This window comes from Saccopteryx bilineata, chromosome 4 (genome assembly GCF_036850765.1).
Source record: "Saccopteryx bilineata isolate mSacBil1 chromosome 4, mSacBil1_pri_phased_curated, whole genome shotgun sequence".
Taxonomy (NCBI): domain Eukaryota; kingdom Metazoa; phylum Chordata; class Mammalia; order Chiroptera; family Emballonuridae; genus Saccopteryx; species Saccopteryx bilineata.
The window spans coordinates 231,578,102-231,599,591 of NC_089493.1; the positions used below are offsets into that span (position 1 = coordinate 231,578,102).

The following is a 21,490-nucleotide window of genomic DNA, read 5'->3' on the forward strand; positions in this document are numbered from 1 at the left end:
TTCATGATTTCCACATTGGATGGCTGCCCAGGCATCCACCTTTGAAAGAACCCTGATTACAAATGCCATTTTAAAAACCTATTCTCCAAACTCAACAAAAAATTAAGTATTGGTTCTGCTGAACTGGTGCAAACCAGCTGAATCCCACCACTACCCTCAACCTTGGGGTTTGAACCTGGGACCTCAGAATCCCAGCTCAATGCTCTATCCATTGTGCCACCAGTGGTCGGGCTAGTTTTACTTTATTAGGCTTATTAGATTTGTTTCTATTAGCGTTTTGAAAGAAGCAACATTTGGCTCAGGTCACCCTTGCACCATATGTTTATTTTCTATTTCAATTAGTTTCTATTCACATTTTAAACCTATTCACTTGTTCTTTTTGCACATTAAATTGGATGCTTAAATTATTACCTTTTAACTTCGTTTTCCAATATAAGGCCCAGTCCTGTTTAGACCTCTGATAAAACATTGTTACAACTTCCTACCGAATCCAAAAACAAGTAGAACAGAATACTTAAGTTTTTCAAGAATTATGGCAGGGATCCCAACAAGATATCTGTACAAAAACTATATATGAGATTTTAAGATTGGATGTAAGTAAAGAAATATATAAAGAACTGTGTTCGCTATTGCACTAGCCTACTGGAATGTAAACTCTAGGAGGGCAGCAATTTTTATTTCTCACTGATATAACCTCAGTGCCAGAACAGTACCTGGAACACAGTAGGTGTTTAATACATATCTTTTTTTATTTTTTAATTTTTTTTGTTTGTATTTTTCTGAAGCTGGAAACAGGGAGGCAGTCAGACAGACTCCCACATGCGCCCAACCGGAATCCACCTGGCATGCCCACCAGGGGGCAATGCTCTGCCCTTCCGGGGCATTGCTCTGCTGCAACCAGAGCCATTCTAGCGCCTGAGGCAAAGGCCACAGAGCCATCCCCAGCGCCCGGGCATCTTTGCTCCAATGGAGCCATGGCTGCGGGAGGAGAAGAGACAGAGAGGAAGGAGAGGGGGAGAGGTGGAGAAGCAGCTCTGTGCCCTGGCCGGGAATCGAATCCGGGACTTCCACACGCCAGGCCGACACTCTACCACTGAGCCAACCGGCCAGGGCTAATACATATCTTGAGTCTATAAATGAATGCTGCAGCTAAACATGTAGTGTTTTCTCTTGTAAATCTTAATTTTTTTAAGCCACAATATTAGAAAACTTCACACTTCCTAATCATGTTTAAAAACTTTTCAAACTAGGTAATTATTTTCATTAAGAATATTTTTGGCTTGACCTATGGTGGCTCAGTGGGTAAAGTGTTGACCTGGAACACTGAAGTCACCAGTTCGAAACTTCTGGCTTGCCCGGTAAAGGCACATATGGGAGTTGTTGCTTCCTGTTTTTCTCCCCTTCTCTCTCTCTGTTTCCCTCTCTCCCTTATTCTCTCTCTCTCTCTGCACCCCCTCTAAAATGAATTAAAAAAATTTTTTTAAATAATATATTTTTCTTTTCTTTTAGCTCAGCATCTCCATTTCCTTCTATATCACATTAAATTTTAAGTGCTCATAAAAATACCACAAGGTAGCATACAAAATCTCCTAACATTTCTGGATATTTTTGGTCAAATTTTACTACATACTCATCCTATAGGAAATCTTAAATCCAGGGAAGAGTGACCCCACTCTGGAACCTTTCCTTGCGGGCCTCCTAGGGTCTATGTCCTCCCCTGTAGGGTGAGACCTCAAGGCCTAGACATGGCCCTGCTCCCCCAGAGAGCTCCGGTCTGTTACAGAGGGTGGAGAGACAGCTGGAGGGCACACTGCAAGGCCTGGGCTGGTCAAGGGGCATTAAGCAGCTGGGGTAGGTTTTCCTTGGGAGAGGGTTGGGACAAAAAGGGCCACTCATTGGAGCATGGCTTGAGGAGTCCACAAATTCTAGGGACCGTAAGAAGGCATATTTCCTAAGGTAAAAACAGTTTGTTTATTAGCTGGATTTGTAACTTCTAAATACTTAGGTATATAGTATATGTTCCTCTATTTTCAATCTTGACAGGGCCCTGAAAACATCAGAGACAAGACTATGTGTGTGTATATAATTTGTGGGTATTTTTGTGTGGATCTGCTTACTTAAAATCCATATTTAAAGTTTATACATTAGAATACTGGGATTTAAGTAATAAAATTAGCATTTGTTTGAGTATCTTGTATTAGCTATTTATCAGAAAAATAAGTTTCATCATAAATGGCCTATAATAGAATGTGAAAAGAAAGTATACAATTCAATGAGTTTTAGTATTTCCAGAGTTATGCCACCATCATCACTGACTTTAGAACACTGCCGTCACCACAAAGAGAAACCCATACCCACTGTACTGTGGTAGGGTGTGCAAATCTTTGCAGAGCTAGTGCTAATGCTGTACACGGCTTAGACAGTCTATATTTCTCACCAGACTATATGCCCTTATTAGGACACGGGACGTGCCTGACTCTTAATTTTATCACATAAAGCAGTATTCTTCAAACTGCTTTATAACAAATACTTGTTGAATAAATAATAAAGTTATAAACATCAAAAAATTATAATCTGAAATCTTTGATATTGGCTATTTTGTCATTACTCCTTTATTTTTTTTAAGAGAGAGAGAAGGGGAGAGCTGAGTAACGGGAAGCATCAACTCGTAGTAGTTGCTTCTCATATGTGCCTTGATTGGGCAAGCCTGGGGTTTCAGACCAGTGACCTCAGCATTCCAGGTAGATGCTTTATCCACTGCGCCACCACAGGTCAGGTTCATTATTATTTACTTCTTTAAGATTATAGAAAAATCTTAATGAATGATTTTGGTTTTAATATATATCATGAAAATGCACAAATGTTTTCAAACCAATGTAGAGTTTCAGATCCTAATACTAAGTCTAACAAGGTTAAATTAACAACATCCTGTAAGAGCCCATTATATAACTCAGTATTTTCCTGTAATATTTTTTTAGAAGTTCCAGTGACACACAAAAAAATTCCACCTAATTCATTGTTATGATTGAATAAATATTTATTAATTCCATTCTAAGTTGTTCAAACTTATATTTTAAAGAAAAATATTTAAAAATACATTAAAACTGAAAACATGGTACCATACCAAAGATTTGAGAGTTCTGAGTTGAAATTTACTTTTATTCCTAAGAAACAAGTATTCGTTACCTGTTCCCTTTTTAGAAGAAAAAGTGAATTCTATATAATATATGCTTCCTTTGCCTTTACATATATGCACTGACATTTAAACATGGTACAACCTTAGATCAATAAATAGTTATAAAATAAACCTTCAGAATGTAGTCACTAAGAGTGTGTCCAGACACTTCTACACAACCTTTTTGAATAGGAAAAAATATCAAGATTCAAGGAGTTATACATTCTAAACAAATACTGTAAATGGATTTTGGTGTTTACTAACTTAAGTACTCAAGGACTTGGTTTGAGGAGTCCAACAGACTGAAAGTTTGCTTTTCAAGACTACTGTTATCTTCTATCAATGGAGAGATTTTGGCATTTCTATATTCTAACAGTTCACCATCCTTGCTCGATGTCAGTAATTCGTTATCAACTACACCAATAGTTGCGTCTTCCACCAGAATATTTGCTTGGTATGCTCCAACTGAAATTTCAGGCAATCCAATGTAGTCATGATCTGCCACTATTGAACCTTGTAAGAGATAAAGACTGTCTGAAAGGAGAAACATCAAAGGGTGCCTTTTAGAATTATAATTAAACACATCATTTTAAAATTAAACAATGTTAAGTGAGGAACAAGATCCAAAATAATAGAAATTTACTAGCAAGATTAACTTCTAAAAAAAAAAAAGATTAACTTCTAGTAGGTTCTCCTGTCTACGAAATAAATAAACATTTCAAAGAATGAATAAAATTATATATACATTTGAGGTTCATATAACCAGGGTCCCCAAACTTTTTACACAGAGGGCCAGTTCACTGTCCCTCAGACCATTGGAGGGCCGCCACATACAGTGCTCCTCTCACTGATCACCAATGAAAGAGGTGGACCTTCTGGAAGTGCGGTGGGGGGCTGGATAAATGGCCTCAGGGGGCTGCATGCGGCCCTCAGGCTGTAGTCTGGGGACGCCTGATATAGACAGAAGTCAGGAAAGACCATGGATTTAAAAAGAGCCAGGTTTCCTGTTCCCTTGACTTGTCTTTGGTAGATGTGGGGAAGGGGGTGGAAGCAACTGCCTATTATGGTATAGATTAAAACCAAAATTATAAAACTGTATTTTTGATGTTAATAATATCGTTAATGTGCTTCTACAAAACATTTCTGGGTAAATTAGTAGGATATTGAAGAATATTTTTTAAAGTAAAATTGTTAAATACTTAAATTTACAACTTTGGATAATTCTTCAATCTTTATAGAACCCCTACTAGAACAATAATATCAAATTATTACTGACTGTCCATGTCATCTTCAGGTTACTCAGCTCTCCCTATTCCTCTTAATAATACTCATTTCCTTCACTACACTCTTCTGTACAAGATTCAGAAAGGGGCCACGTACTGTGAGAGAGCCAGCACTCTCCTAGGACATTACCCCACCTCAGCTGCAAACTGAGCAAACAAGCTATACTAAACCTACTATATTCCCAGCTAGAGAAATTAAAACCCCGAACCTCTCCTGCTCAAGGACTTTAAATACCTCTCTCCTTTCACCTGCTCCCCTATGCTTCAGGGCTCAGCTCAGGGTGACATCCCAGTTGGTCACCTCCCCTCCAACCTCTGCAACACCACAATAACTTCAATTTCCCAAAGACCATCAGAACCATCAAGTTAACTATCAAGTCTCTCCCAGAAACAAATGGGTTATTTTCTAACCCTGTTCGATTCACAGGACCCTCTCCTCTTTCAGCTTCACAAAATAAATGCTCCTGTCCCACCACACGGCTCTATCCCTGGCTCACTACCCCTTCCACACGGTTGCAATGCTCAAAGCAGGCCTCTGACCATGTCTCCCCCTAGTTGGGGCTACACTTTCCTCCACCTTGACCGTCTGCAGTTCAGAGACAGATGGACAAAACCGATCCCTTGTTCATCTGTTCTCTATTCACCTCTCAGCCTGCCTTACCCAATCAGGGGCTTTCTATATGTGTGGGACCAACACCTATATGCGCCTCCCAACTAATTGGACGGGAACCATACCCTAGTCTATCTCACCATGAATATCAACATAATCCAAGTCTTGAGATCAGTGGCTCCGCACAAACTGGGTGTCTTGGTTATTACCATTTATTGGTTCACTCACTCTCATACTTGTCATTTTAGCTTTTGGGCCCTGTCTCCTACACCTGTTCTCTAGCTTCTTATAGAACGGCATGCAGGCCTTCACCAACCAGAAAATTGGAGAAATCTACCTAGCTCTACACATCAACCCTGAAACCTACACTCGCCGGGCAGAAAAATCTGAGCCCCCATGTCTACACCCCTAAACAGCAAGAAGTTACAGAAGAGAGTCCACTGCCCCTATAACCTAACCTGCCTTCTGCCTTTTCAGCATGTGGTCTGTCTCCGGCACCTTTTCTCTAATTTCCTCCAGGACCGCCTGAAGGCCTTCACTAGCTGGACTGTCCATGAACAGTTACTCCAAGCCACCTACCAGAAGGTCCCTACTTCACCACTGCAGCCCATCCCTTCCCCAGACTCGCCGCCCCTTACCAGCAGGAAGTAGCTACAGAAAAATGATCGTTGCCTCTCAACCATATAACAAAAGGCTGGAATGACAGGGTTGCAGGTGGAGGGCAAGACCACGTCCTCCCTTAAGTGGATGAAGGGACACTGACAAACTAGATATTCCAGATTACCTTCCCCCAGGCATCCGGTGACTAACCCGGGTGTGGAAGGTCCCCTAGCGTATTTACGGTTAATCTGACATAAATCGCTGAAAGATACATTTTTCCTTAAGACCACCAGCCCCCACCCTCAAATCCCCTATGTAACCCTACCTGTTAGAGAACCGGGGGCTGCTCTCCCTTAGGAGACAGCCTGGCAGGTTTCCTTTCATTAAAGCCTGTTACACTGGGCTTTCGGACTCTGATTGATTCTACCAGTTACAATATGTAGTTATAAGTAGGATGAAGATAAAGTTCCTAGAATCAGGCTTACCTGCTGGGACCATGTTAAGTAAACAGGCTGCAGTGCAATACTATAAAAAGCTTAGCTTAAGTCTAATTTAATACCAAAATGCTCATGAACTTTTAAGGTTTTGCTAAATCCATACTGAAATACCAACAAGGAATTTTTGTTATTAGCATTTTTCTCTATTTTGAGCAACTTTGTCACCTCTATCAAAAAATACTTAAAACAAATGTTAAACTAATGGCAAAGCAGTAGCATCCTTTAAATAAAGATTAATATATATGAAAAAATTCCTCCCTACCTGATATTTTAATTAATCACAACAAGGAACTCTTCTACCATGGCTGATTAACATCCTGGACCCCTGCCCTCTCTTCCTGTATTTTCTCCCCCAAAATTAATAGATTCTCTTGAAGAGTTTAATAGCTTAAAGAGTCCTCATATTTTAAGTTTAAGAAATAGCAAAAGGAAGACTAATTGCCCATTCAGAGTAGAGATCAATAAAAGTTTCTCAGAGCAGATCAAGTTGGTAATATAGCTTAGAACACAATTCCAATCCACCCATCCTCATATTAATATATGAAAATCTCACTAAGCCTACTCCAACTTCAAGTATATACTTTCTACCAATAGGTGGCAGAAGTGGTCTTCGGTTTGCACGGACAATTAGTTTTGCTCAAGCAGTACTTTGTTAGGCAGTATACCTCGTATTTTAATTCTGAAAGGCCTTTCAAGTGTAACTCTGCTAGTCCTTATTAATACAAATGTAGTAATTAGATTCAAAATGCTGTTAAAAAGATATACATACATATATACTGCTCACAAAAATTAAGGGACTTCAAAATGAACATGAAGTAATAAAATATCCCCTAATTTTTGTGAGCAGTTATATATGTATGTATTTTTTAGAGAGAGAGGAACAGACAGGAAGGGAGAAAGTTGAGAAGCATCAACTCGTAATTGTGTCACTTTAAGTTGTTCACTGATTGCTTTTCATATGTACTTTGACCAGGGGGCTCCAGCTGAGCCAGTGTCCCCTGGCTTAAGCCAGTGACTTTGGGCTCAAGCCAGCGACCTTTGGGCTCAGGCTAGCAACCATGGGGTCAGGTCTATGATCCCATGTTCAAGCCGGTGACCCCGCGCTCAAGCTGGTGAGTCTATGCTCAAGCTGGCGACCTAGGGGTTTCGATTCTAGGTCCTCAGCAACCCAAGTTGACATTCCATCCACTGCGCCACCACCCAGTCAGGTTGGTCATATATATTAATGGTGGAAAAAAGTATAGATAACACTGGGGAACAATTTTTTTTTTCATTTTCTGTTGCATGAGGATTTAGAACTATTTCTATATATTTCTGCATCGCTAATTCCAAATCTGAAATCCGTTTTTTGTTGCATGCTCTAGTTTTTATGCAATTTTAATTTCTTTTTGTTACAGTTAATGGCATGCATTGGTTTTTAAGTTGGAAGTTAAAGGGCAATGACTCTTGGATTGAACATAACCACAGGGCAATTAATGTTTTACAAATATCACTTTTACATAATTGTAGTTGTTTTTAAATGTAAAAAATTATCTGATAAAAACACCCTCTTATTTTATTTTAAGATTAAATCATGGCTTCTTCAAGTAGGCATATATGTAAGAATAGTCCTGACACCTTCTGTTATATATGTGGCTGTTACACACTTCAACATCAAAGGCACATATATTGCCTATTTTCAGCGGTTCCAATTGGTTATTTAATTCATCTGCAAGAAGATTATAATGACATAAAAACTGTCCTCAACTTTCTGAAGTATGAGGCGCATAACTGGATCATTTGTGTAGATCTTAAAATGGTAAATTTCCCGTTAGGACAACAGAGAGGTTTCACCAAGTATCCTTGCTTTCTGTGTTTGTGGGACAGCTGAGCTCGGGAGAAACACTGGACACAGAAGGAGTGGCCGAAACGTGAAGCTCTGGAAGTAGGGATGCAAAGTATTGTGAATGAACCTGTAGTTAATCGAGACAGGATCATTTTTCCCCCACTTCACATCAAACTTGGCTTAATGAAGTAGTTTGTTCAAGCTTTGAATAGAGAAAGTGAATGCTTTCAATATATTATTTCTGCTTTTCCTGCTTTGTCTTTCAAGAAGATAAAAGCAGGTGTATTCAATGGATCTCAAATTCAAACCCTCGTATGTGACAAAGAATTTGCCAGGAAGATGAATAAGGAGGAGAAAGCAGCATGGCAGTCTTTTGTGACAGTTACAAAGAACTTCCTTGGCAACAAAAAAGCAGAAAACTATGAACTTCTGGTTCAAAGGATGCTGTTGGGTTTCCGAGACATTGGATGTAACATGAGCGTTAAGATTTACTTCCTGAACAGTCACCTTCATATGTTTCCCGAAAATCTTGGAGCTGTTAGTGATGAGTAGACTATTGCTGGAGCATCAAACGAGATTGTCCTCAACAAGTACACAAACGCAAGAGCTACAAATGCAAATTTTTGCCTGAATAGAATTTAAATAAGTTTTGCACAAATTTTATGATTAAAATAAGTGTTTTAATATGTTCTATTTCATAATTATAGACAGATTCTGATGCAATAATATCTTTTAGTGTATTTACTGCATTATATAAATTATTATAATTTCACAAAGATGATGCCCAAGAAGACATCATTATGTCATATTCTACTTCATTATGTTAAACTAAATGTTGAAAATTTTACAATAAGTTGAAAACCTAAAATCTTGAATTGCAAAAAAACTGTAGCTTACAGAGAAAAATTAATGTCAGATTTGAGATCAGCACATTCGAATTAGGTAAGAACAAGTGTTTTTGTGGATGCAACAAAAATTTCGTTCCCCAGTGATAATTGAAGGTGGCAAAAAATGACTTTTGTATGTCAGCATGGGAAGAACTGCTGGATAAGAGGCACAATTCTGAAAGATAAAAAATAAATCAGGCAGCCCATGAGAAGTGCTTCAGTAATAGCAGCAAGAAAAATAAAATGACCAATGAATGAAATATTTTTAGATTCTGTTACTAGAGGACCAACATTAAAGTTCACTATTAGCCTGTCAATACTGGAGAAGACTAGGTAGTGTTTTATAAGAGAACTTAAAAAGGCTAGATGTGGTCAAAGTGTCCTGATGAAATTTTTCTAATAAGTCTTAAAGAATTCCATAGGTTCAAGGCCTGTACAATATGGCAAAGTCAGTGATAGCAGATATCATAGCATTTAAGGTATTTCCAAAGATCCTTGTAGACATCTTTGATGACAAAAGTTTTCTGTCTCAGAAACATTTTCTACACAGATGAAGCAGGTCTATTTAGAAAAATATGTCCAGTAAACATGTCTCAACAGGGAAAATCTGCATAGATGTAAAGCTTATAAAAATCATCACTTTGGCCTGACTGGTGGTGGTGCAGTGGATAAAGAGTCGGCCTGGAACGCTGAGGTCACCAGTTTGAAACCCTGGGCTTGCCTAGTCAAGGCACATATGGGATACAACTGTGAGTTGATGTTTCCTGTTCCTCCCCCACTCAACTCTCACTCTCTCTCCTCTCTCTAAAATGAATAAATAAAATCTTTTTTAAAAAATTACCACTTTGGTTTGCCAGAAATGCATTCATAGGTCTTAAGCACTTCTAGTTATACTAAGAAACAAATAAACTTTACCAAACTCCTGTCTGTTAAAAGAAAGGTTCTAGATACAAGTGATACACACACACACACACACACACACACACACACACACACACACACTTTTCTTTTAAATAATAAACTTTAAGGAACCTTGTTGTAATAAGGATTATACTCAGCAAATTCTACACAAATCAGTTTATACACAATAGAAGATTTCAAGCCTTGTTTGTGAAAAGAAAACAAATCTCATTCATTCAGAAAATTCAAGTATGTTTCAATTCCTACTATGACCTAAATCAACTAGAGCCAATAGAAATATTCTTTAACTTCAAAAAAGATTACAAAAAAATTACCAGAAAAAAGACTATTGATACCTTCTGTATATGTTGAAATATATTTTAGATATACTGGGTTATATAAAATAAATTATTAAAATTATTTTCACCTATTTGTACTTTTTATTGTGACTACTAGAACATTTAAAATTATATATTGCATAATTATTGCATTACATACCTATTGGACAATACTGATCTAGAATAATCCTGAGTTAGGGATATAGAAAAGAACAAGGTAAGAATCCTAAGTTAAGCATACAGAAAATAACAAGGTAAGTTTTGCCCTCATTATAGAGAGGTAGACAAACATTTTTATAGGACTTTTCTACTCAGTCACATTACACAAGAGACTTTAAGTATTTTTGTTTTCTTAACCATTGATTTAGTTATGATTATGACATCTGTCATAAAGCAGTATTTCAGTTTTGACCAGATTGAACAATTAAGTCTTTAGTTTCTTAGAAACAAAAGTATTTTCAAGACATTTCAGGAATCTTAAAATCTGGCATATAAAATAATGGTTCAATATCATTTTTCTTTTCAAAGAGGAACATTATGATTACAAAGAGACAATATGGTATATCATAAAATGTCTTGTTAAAATAATTAGTCTTGAAAAGGAGCCTGGCATTGAACTAGACAAAATGACAAACAGGACTGCTTAAAATAACAATGAGATATTGTAGACGTAGCACGGAATGTGCTCTCTCCACACTATGTTCTAGATAAGAAGTTGGCAACAGAAGCCTATCTGCTTTGGACAATGAGTCTTTAATACAACTAGGAAATCTCAAGGCTGGTAAAAGTAGCAGTGACAAACAAGCAAGAGAGACAAAATCCCAGTTCTCTTCGTGATAGCTCATCCAAATTTATGTCAAACAAAAGAATGGGGCTCTAATTAAAGACATTTTGTTTGCTTTAAATTAAGTTCAAGACTCTAAAATCAGCTTCTGAGGTGAAGATTTTCAGGAAAATATGTGATACTGGAGAAAAAGACTGCAGAAATCTCATTATTCCGAATTTTTGCAAATAAGAGAAACATAAAAAGTGGACCAAATAGTCATCAAGAACTAGATTCCAAGATGGCCAGATCAATACTTTCTTGGTTAACAAGAAAAAACAAGTTTACTCATCTATCTCAGGTTTTTTATTCGTACACTAGTACTAAAACTGTAATTTCCTTTAAATTGGCAGAGAATTCAAGCATGGTGCAAAAATTGTCCTACCTGTGTTTAGAAACTGTTCTGTGCAGTTGGATTCTGAAATATTCAGGAGTAACAAAATGACCTCATTTCTTTAGCAAGAACAAATTGAAAAATGCTGAAACAGATCCTGAAACAGCAACACTTCAACTTTGTATTAATGAAGGAAGGTTAACACATTAGAAGGGAGCTAAATGCCAAAGATTAGGAAGAAAATCGTGCTAAAGAAAGAACATGTATCTGCATAATCTTTTTCTACTTAAATTGCAGAAGGGAGAAATCATAAAGGATAGCTCAAAACTAAGAGACACAAAAATAAAGTACTTATCTTCTAACAAAGAGAATGAAGACACTGTGAGCTTTCAGAATTAGAACAGCCTAGATAAGACTTGCTACTAGAGCAGCTGGGTCTGTCACAAGCAAATGGAAAGGTACTAAGAGCTTCTAACATGAGAGCTGTGACCCAGATCGGAAGCACAGCTAAGCTATTGCCAAGCAGACCCAAAGTGCTTTCATATACTAAAGTATAGGTAATCTGCTGCTTTTCTAATTATTACTTACTTAGGCTTGTTAAATAATTCAGTTGTTTATATTGTTTAGCACTATACTAAATTGTAACTTTCATGAATTGTTTTCATATTCAAATAATATTGATGCTTTGTCTTTCTTTATAAAATATGCAAAGTTAAGGTAACAATGAACTCCCTCTCAGTTATCCACCTTAGGGAAACTAGGGAACAGATAACTAGGACAAAATAAAACAGTCTCCATAAAAGTGGGATTAAATCCAAAAGCCACAGCATAATGTCATTTAGCTCTAGTCTATGAAAAAAAAGAGCTAGGGAAATCAGGATATCTTGACTGCACAGAACCATATTTGGGGGCAAGTACAACCTTGTTTAGGGTGCAATCACCTCTTATAGCACCTTATAACATTCTTAGTATTCCCCACTCTGCCCCTTCCCCTCATCCACCATGACCTGATTATGATGCAATGTTAAAAACTAATCATTTTTTTAAAGTCCCCCAATATATTTATTTCACAACAGGATTCTAGACAGTATGTTTGTTTTGGCATTAATTATCTTAGTTGTTGTTTTCATGCTAAAATGAGACACAAAATTGCTCATAAAATACTGTGAATGTGAAAATAGAGAACACATAATTCTTCCTTCTGTAAAACAGTTTCAGTATCTCCCATATGAACTGTGGGAAAAAGTGTGAAAATCACACTAGAAATCAGAATAAAATTTCTTAAAAGCCTGACAGTTCCAGAAGAGGCATTCTAATAAAACAGACCTATACCAAATTTTATAAAAATGAGAAGAAAAGAAAACCTAACCAAAGCAGAGAGTTGGGGGTTATATTAGCTTCCTCCTCATTCAAAGTATAAATGTAGAGAAGTGACAGATATTTACCTTGTTCACTGGGCTCTCTTACATAGGGCTTAAGGTGAGACATTTTGATAGGTCTTTTCAGTCTAGCCCCAGTGTTATCTCTCAGAACAGCACATCCACTCTCTGTGATATAGTCTATGACACAAGGACCAACCCACTCGGACTGGAAACGACCATCCTTCCACCAATTTTTCCTTTGTCTTAAAACTTCATGACCCACTTTTAGATGAAATGGATTTAATTGCTTTGGTTTCTTTTTAACAGTGATCTTGTTTTTATTTATTTCATCGACATTTTTATTCTCCATCTACAAGTGCAAAAAAGACAGATAGAACAAAAAGATGAAAGTGCTACAGTTTCCTGAAGTTAATTGCAGATGGTTATTTATTGAGATGCTACTTAAAAGATAGGCACAAATCCCATTTAATTCTTAAATATCGCAAAGTCAGCATTACTCCAACTTTACAAAGAAGGTAAACTGAGGTTAAGTAACTTGCCCACGTCAAACAACTGGAAAGCAACAAGACCAGAGATTTGAATTCTGCTCAACTTGATTCCATAATTCATGGTTTCCCCATATCTGTCTCTCAGAATTTCATAGCTAGCAAGCACATTGTTTAATTAAGACAAGTAGAATTTGGTAGAAAAAGAATATGGCTTAAGGATATATATATTGTGTGTGTGTGTGCACACTCGCATTTGCATCTCTGTGTGTATATATATATATATATATATGCTACAATTTTTAAAAGAAACCACTTTATAGCTATTTCTATTTTATAGTTTTCTATTAAATAGAATCACCTGGCCCAATGAAGTTGTCTTATTCTCCATTATTTTATCAGCTTCTTTAATTGCACCTAGAATTTTGGCAAACATACTTGTATTATCACCATCCACTTCACAAAGAACATCTGAAGTTGCAGGCATATAAGGATTTCGATTAAACATTTGAAAGTATGGTGTATTTTTAGTAGGCTCCTATTTTAAGAGAAAGAAACAATAATTTGTAATAGAACATTTATCTAGGCAAGAGATGGTCATAACTCAAAAGTACAGAGTTACAAAAAGGCACATACCAAGTGAGTAATATTGAAGGCAAATGAAACAGCTGATAGGTGGTCATCCCAGTTGTTTGGGTGCTCAGCACAAAGTTTGGAAAGAAACGTTTTGATGGTGTTGGGTATACCTTCAGCTTGGTTAACAGTTTGAGAAGCATGAGGAATCACAATCTGCTTTGTGCCAAACAATCCACAAAGTTCAACATTAATCTGAAAAATATATAAAACAAAGCTGACTTTAAAATTGTATTTTTCCCTTGAAAAAAGGAAGAATTTCAATCTTGCCTTTTTCATTGACCATAGCCATTCTATATAAAAACATGTATATTTTGTTAAAAACAGTAGTTATCAGTTACTGAGTTCTTACTATGTGCTGGCCAATGCACTAGATGCTTTACATTGTTGTCAGACATTATGACAATCATATAAGGTATTAGCTCCATTTTAAAGAAATGAAGATTTGGGAAGTTAAGGCCTTGCCAGAAACACATATACATCAAGAAAGTGGAAAGGCCCTGGCTGGTTGTCTCAGCGGTAAAGTGTTGGCCTGGCGTGCAGGGGACCTGGGTTTGATTCCTGGCCAGGGCACATAGGAGAAGTGCCTATTTGCTTCTCCACCCCCACCCCCTCCTTCCTCTCTGTCTCTCTCTTCCCCTCCCGTAGCCAAGGCTCCATTGGAGCAAAGATGGCCCGGGCGCTGGGATGGCTCCTTAGCCTCTGCCCCAGGCGCTAGAGTGGCTCTGGTCGCAGCAGAGCGACGCCCCTGAGGGGCAGAGCATCGTCCCCTGGTGGGCAGAGCATCGCCCCTGGTGGGTGTGCCGGGTGGATCCCGGTCGGGCGCATGTGGGAGTCTGTCTGACTGTCTCTCCCCGTTTCCAGCTTCAGAAAAATACAAAAAAAATAAAAATTAAAAATTAAAAAAAAAAAAGTGGAAGAACATAATTTAATATCAACTCTGAGTTCAAGTAATATTTTAATTCAGTAGAGAACTTCTTTAAAAAACACTGAATCAAATAATCTAATTAACAGCTACATGACCTTGGCCAAGTCACCAAACCTCTGTGTACTCAGTTTCCTCATCTGTAAAATCGGGAAAATCCTACCCAGAACTTTTCTGAGTATTAAATGAATAAATGTAAAGACTTAAAACAGTTCTTGGCAAGTATTAAGTATTATTGTTGTTATACTTATTATGTACAGGGCCTAAAAGAAGACAAAAGTTTAGAAAACTTCTAATTCTAACAGTAAACTGGTTACATGTAAAATAACTTATTTTTTCTACTTTACATCTAAGACTACTTTTCTTATTAAACTGTGTAAACTTTTGGCTGATAAAGTTGTTTCTGAAAAAGGAGAGTGTTACATTTCTTGTTTACTTTTAAGATGAATAGTAGTATCAGAGTAAATGAAGAGGTAAAGCAACAAAACCAGAGGGGAAAAAACAAAAACAAAACCACATTTCCAAAGCGCCCTTACAGATAGGGGCAGTCATGTGACAGAGTTCTGGTCACAAAGATAAAAATGGAGGCCCTGGCCGGTTGGCTCAGCGGTAGAGCGTCGGCCTGGCGTGCGGGGGACCCGGGTTTGATTCTCGGCCAGGGCACACAGGAGAAGCGCCCATTTGCTTCTCCACCCCCCCACTCCTTCCTCTGTCTCTCTCTTCCCTTCCCACAGCCAAGGCTCCATTGGAGCGGAGATGGCCCGGGCGCTGGGGATGGCTCCTTGGCCTCTGCCCCAGGCTCTAGAGTGGCTCTGGTCACGGCAGAGTGACGCCCCCTGGTGGGCAGAGCGTCGCCCCTGGTGGGCGTGCCGGGTGGATCCAGGTCGGGCACATGCGGGAGTCTGTCTGACTGTCTCTCCCCGTTTCCAGCTTCAGAAAAATACAAAAAAAAAAAAAAAGATAAAAATGGAAATTGTTAGGCTCTTAATAGCTGTTGGGCAGACTCAGCTGGTACTAGCTCCCCTTCCCCCATTACCTTTCCATTCTTTCTGCCTGAAATGTAGACTTTGTGGCATGGGCTCTGGCAGCCACATTGTTAGAACAAGACTAACAGTCACCTCTTAAAGATGGAGGAACAGTAAGCTAGAAGCATAAGTTCCCAATGACATTCAGAGTTGCCCTTCCAGCCTCAGAGAGACTGGCCTTCTTTCATCTAAGTTTATATAGTAGGCGGAAGAGAGGTGTTCTGTTACTTGCAGCTGAATACAATTTCTAGCTAATTAACTATGTACAAGTAAGCTGTCCCCTGTAAATTCAACAGTAATTAAAAAGAAATCCCAGAGAATAGGTGTATTTGGGTCAGTCTCAATCTGAGGTCATAAACAATGGTCTTAAATGACTGACCTTTGGAAAAGGCTTCAACTTTTTTGTTTCAAGAGATTGCCTAGGAATGGTCCAGTGAATGAATCCATTTCTGAGATGCTATCCTGATATGCTTACTCCAATAGCCTTTTTTTCTCCCCATTCCACCAGTGGTTACAATATTGGTTTTTCATAATACATAATTTTAAAATTAAAAAGTAATTTTACACTTGAAAATGTTTATTCTCTTTTCTTCAGAGGTTTACAAAAAATTGTCTACTTTTATGGAAACAATTTAGCAAACACTCTAAGCCAAGTTATGTTAGAAATGTGTACTTTCATCCAACTGTATAACAAACCTCCCACTTCATTTATACTGCTCTACTCTTATTAAAACACTTTAACAGAGTTTTCCATCAGTATTTGCTGACAAAATAAAACATTTTCTTTGGTGGCTCTATGCTTTCTGTGTAACACTGAAGCCATTTAAATCACAGTAAACAGGACACGTTTCCCCAGTTATATGTGATTTTTAGTTCTTGTTGTTATTAAACCTCATAAAAGCAGCTTATATATGTTTATTGTTACTTTTGGCAAAATGTTCAAAGTCCTGGATTGATCATCACATGATTTCAAACATGACTGGGAAACTGGCAGTGACTCACACTGGCTTTACACTGCTTCAGCTATTTAGTACCCTGAAACACGATATGCACTCAGCGTGAGGCTCCGCATTGATAAAGGTGGAAGCGAGTAAGGACTTAAAAATTGTTCTTTATAATTTTGTATTTTGGTGGCCAATTTCCTATCAGATTGGATTAAAGTATTAATATTATCATGTTTTATTCCAAGAAACTTACGCCACCTGGATATTCTGTGAGGAGTAGCTTGGTGAAAACTCGATGAGAGCCATGAATTCAATTATTGCTGAGAGCAAAAAGAGTCAGGGAACCACTGTAAATTCCCACACACTGGGGATTCTCACTTTTCTCCTAGGATACCTTCACATACCAGCTCTGACACCATCATGCCTTACTGATTCAGGGTGCTATTATCAACCTGTCCATATTATTAGTAAAGCTTTATTTTTTTCTTATTACATAAAAAGAAATATAAACAGAAGTCCCACAAAATAGATTGTCTTACATACCCTATTTTGCAGATCACTGCTGTGTCAGTCAAGGTAGGCAAGATTATGCTGCAGCTATAAAACACTGAATGTCTCGGTGGGTTTACCTCAACAGTTTTACTGCTTGCTTATTCAAAATCAGCTGTAGGTCAGAATGTCTCTTCAAAGCAATTATTCTCTACTAGGTGCCTCAGCAATTCTGAATGAGAGAAATTCCCTACCCTATAGTATAGTATCTGGACTATCCTGTAAGTTCTCCAGAGAAAAGAGTAGGACTGGGAGACTAAAGAACTGGGCCTGAGTTTTTTACTGCCTCAGGCTGAGAGTGGTACTCAGCTATCCACTCATTTTCTTTGGCCATATCTAATTCCCTGGGCTTGACTACCTGCAAGAGACTACAAAGAACCGTGTATGTTTGAAAGACAAAGAGAACTAATTACTGCTAGCACTAGCAATTTATATCACAAAAGCAATAGATGATTATGTATATTTTAATTACTAATTATAAAAGCAACATGATAACACATATAAACTGAAAAATTAAGAGAAAAAATTATAATCTCATCACTCTTTAAAAAAAAAACTCCATGATTAACCTTATGGATTTTTATTTTAGTTTCTTATATCTATTTTTTACATAATTATCTATGTCAATATATGAATATGTAATATATATGTCATAAAATTCTTTACTCAATCTTTTTTTCTTTTTTTTGAGGGAGACAGAGAAAGGGACAGATAGGGACAGACAGGGACAGACAGACAGGAAGGAAGAGGGATGAGAAGCATCAATTCTCTTTTTTCTATTTAAACTTTTTTTTGTGTGTGTATGACAGAGAAAGAGAGAGAAAGAGAGGGACAGATAGGGACAGACAGAAAGGGAGATGGGAAGCGTCAATTCTTCACTGCAGCACTTCAGTCGTTCATTGATTGTTTTCTCATATGTGCCTTGACTGAGAGGCTATAGCAGAGCAAGTAACCCCTTGCTCAAGCCAGCGACCTTGCACTCAAGCCAGGAACCTTGGGCTTCAAGCCAGCAACCTCTGGGCTCAACGCCAGTGACTATGATCCCACGCTCAAGCCAGCAACCCCATGCTCAAGCTGGTGACCCTGCACTCAAGCTGGAGACCCCAGGATTTTGGACCTGGGTCCTCTGAGTACCAGTCTGATGCTCTATCTACTGCAGCACTGCCTGGCCAGGCTTTATTAAAAATTTTAATTTAACATGTTGTAAACATTGTTCATGTCATTTCCTTTTCTTTATTTGTAAACATTGCTAATGTCTACATAATATTTCATCATGTGACTAGACATTTTTCTGAAACATGTCTTTTTTTGGGTATTTAGGTTGTTTCCCATCTTTTGCTAAAATAAATAGCAGTGTGGTATTTATAATAAATAAATAAATAGTAAGAGCCATTTCCATACTTTATTGACTCATAAAAAATTCTTAGAAATAGGATTGCTATCTGAAAGAGAAAAATAATTCTATGACTCTTAATGGCCCTCCAGCATACCATTTCATAAACAAGTCAGTTTCCAGGGGCAGCGCTACCAGTAATGTAAAGCCGTCTCGTTCTGCCTGTGCTCCCTTTGGCATTATTACTATTTTTGTTGAAGCAAAAAAATGGTCTTAATCTGCATTTGCCATTACCATTGAGTTTAAACATTTTTTCATGTTTCTTATTTTTATTCCCTTTAGTGAACTGCTTTTGCCATTGATTTAATTTTTAAATTTGTTTAAATCTTTTATAATAAAGACAATAGCCCTTTCCTGCATAGATTTACTTATTTTTGTTTACCTACTTCTTGGCCTTGATGTTTTCGTTATTTTACCACAGGTAAGTTTCTAATTTTTATGTAGCCAAATTTGGTGATGTTTTCCACTGAAATTTAAATACTACTGTTCCTAAGCTTAGAAAGTTACCTCCATCTGTAGAGATTTTTTAAAAAGTCAGTTGTACTTTTCTTGTTTCTAAAATCATAGTATGTGAAATAAGACAGTCTTGCTAGTTCTGATTTTTTTCTTATACAACTATCCTGTCAATTATACAAAATTTTAAATGCTTTTAGTGTGGTAGTTATTACATTCCTAGTGTAGTTGTTCTGTATTTCTTTTCTGGAATTTTCATTTATATTCTTGTCTGTTTATTCTCTCAAGGTAACTTTACTCTGAAAAACGGCCAGGGTAAGGGGAGCAGCTCCCTCCTCTTAATGCTGATCAGAAATTCATTAATTACATAAATTATTTTCAGAAATATTAATACCTTTTGATATTGAATGTTCTTATTCATGAACATGATACATTTTATCATTTAGTCAATTCTCCTTCTCCATGTCAATCAGAATGTTTATACTAGAAGTAAACAAAGATTATTTGGTCCAACTACCTCATTTCAGTTTGAGGAAACCTGAAGATAGGTTTAAAATGACTAAATAGAACAATAAGTACTAAAATCCTGGTCTCTTAATTTCCAGTCCAACTACCTCTGTATTATACAATATTAAACCTCTATATCCGTAGCAATTTATCTAAACTTACTAAGCATCCTATAATCTAAGGTATGCTGGTCAATAAAGGTGACCAAAATATGCTGTTCGACTTAAGTAGTTTGTCTTACCTGATGAATGAACTCATCTCTTTGGTCCATTATTATTTTCTGAGGCGGTCCATATAATAAAAATATATTGACAATAGCTTTAGCAATTTCTGATGCTGAAACATCACATAGAGGCAAAATCACAACCCATTTTGTGAACAAATCTGTCATGATTATAGCATATACATGACTTTTGTTGCTTGTATGAAATGGGCCCATTAGATCAACAGTAACTATACTCCATGGATTTTCCACCTTGAGAAGATGCTGTTTAGGTGCTAGAATAACTGTATTTTTTGCAACTTGACAATGATGACAGGCATATACCTACAAAACAGGCACACAGTAAAGACAAGCAAATGTTAATATATTCAACATAATAAATTCTTATAAATCTGAATTTTAATAGTTATTAGGTTCTTTGTGTTTTGAAGAAGAAACTTTTAAACTATCTTAGAATAGAATATAACCTCCGGAGTGACGTCACGGAAATGGCGCCGTGAGAAGCGCGTCCGACAGCTCTCCCCTAAATCACAACAAATTTATCAACTAGAAACAGAAAAATTTATCCTCGGAGCATTCCGGAGTTCCACACAAACTGAAAGCAAAAGGACTGTTATCACTTGAATCTGAGAGACGAGGGTGTGGAGGAAGCTACCGCAGCGACGCTCATTCAAGCCGCCAGGGAGTGCGCCCGCGGTGAGTCAGCCCATATACTTGGGAACCGCAAGCCACCGCTCGCGGCCGCGAGCCCGGGAGCTGCCGCGAACCCCCGCGAACCGCCACCGCGAGCTGCTGCGAGCCCCTGCGGAACCGCCACCGTGAGTGGCCGCCACAAGCCGCCGCGCGCGCGTGCGCGCGCGCCCGGTCCGGTTGAGCACTGCTGACGTTCCCAGCGGCCCGCACACTGCGAGTGGGGGTCGCCGGCCACCGGTGCCCTGAGCGCCCCATTCGCGCGCGTGCCTTGGGCATTCCACGCGCCCAGGGCGCCCTGCTGGCCCGCACACCCAGGGGGCTCCATTATCCTGCGCCTGGTGCGGTCCAGCCGCCAGCGGCGGGGCAAGCGGGAGAGGCTTGGGAGATTCTCTCCGTGGGCGGGGCACCTCACCCAGCCATTCAAGCTAACAATCAAGCGTTGGGGGAGGGGCGCGTGCAGGCAGCCTAAAATACCCTCTGAAACACAGCTGCGACCCAATCACTGAAATTAGCTTAACCCATAAAATCTGCGCACCCTCGGTTCTAATTGATAAGATCTCTCTCAGTTCAGCGATCCAAGACAAGAGGCGTGATATTTTTTAGTGCCTCTCGCTAAAGGGGCGGGGGCAACTTCTGATTGATAGAGCCTCCATATTCAGGGATAAACGCTAACAAGAAGGACTTGGCAGATAATAAGGTCTATACTACACTAGTCGTAAGCAGAGACTAGTGCCTCTTCTTCCCTGCAAAAACAGGCTACAAAGTGTGGAAAGCCTGGGTTGAGAGGTCCAACTAAATGATAGGCGCTGAACAGTTACCTTGACAACAATTGACTCCCACCCCCGCCTGATTACACTGGAGGCCCTGACTCTCAGAGCCTTTCCCAAAGCCTTGCACTGAGTGGGGATAGAGTGGGGATTTCCCAGCTCTTTGAGCCTCTTACTCCCCAGGCAGAAGCAGTTGCAGCCTTATAGCTGGATCACCAGGCTGCTAATTCAGAAAGGGG

General features: G+C 38.4%; 1 protein-coding gene across 6 annotated transcripts in view; it reads right to left on the bottom strand.

Annotated features, from left to right (window-relative positions):
• Positions 1–3,051: 3,051 nt before the first annotated feature.
• GIN1 (gypsy retrotransposon integrase 1) overlaps positions 3,052–21,490 on the bottom strand; it is a 39,189-nt gene continuing 20,750 nt past the window's right edge. For all 6 annotated transcript variants that reach the window (XM_066277818.1, XM_066277821.1, XM_066277820.1 and 3 more), the window contains 5 exons: positions 19,810–20,115; positions 13,776–13,967; positions 13,501–13,677; positions 12,718–13,003; positions 3,052–3,709 (listed from right to left, as the gene is read on the bottom strand). In XM_066277818.1, coding sequence (XP_066133915.1) covers positions 3,435–3,709; positions 12,718–13,003; positions 13,501–13,677; positions 13,776–13,967; positions 19,810–20,115 — 1,236 coding nt within the window. In that variant the 3' untranslated portion in view covers positions 3,052–3,434. The remainder of the gene's footprint in view (positions 3,710–12,717; positions 13,004–13,500; positions 13,678–13,775; positions 13,968–19,809; positions 20,116–21,490) is intronic.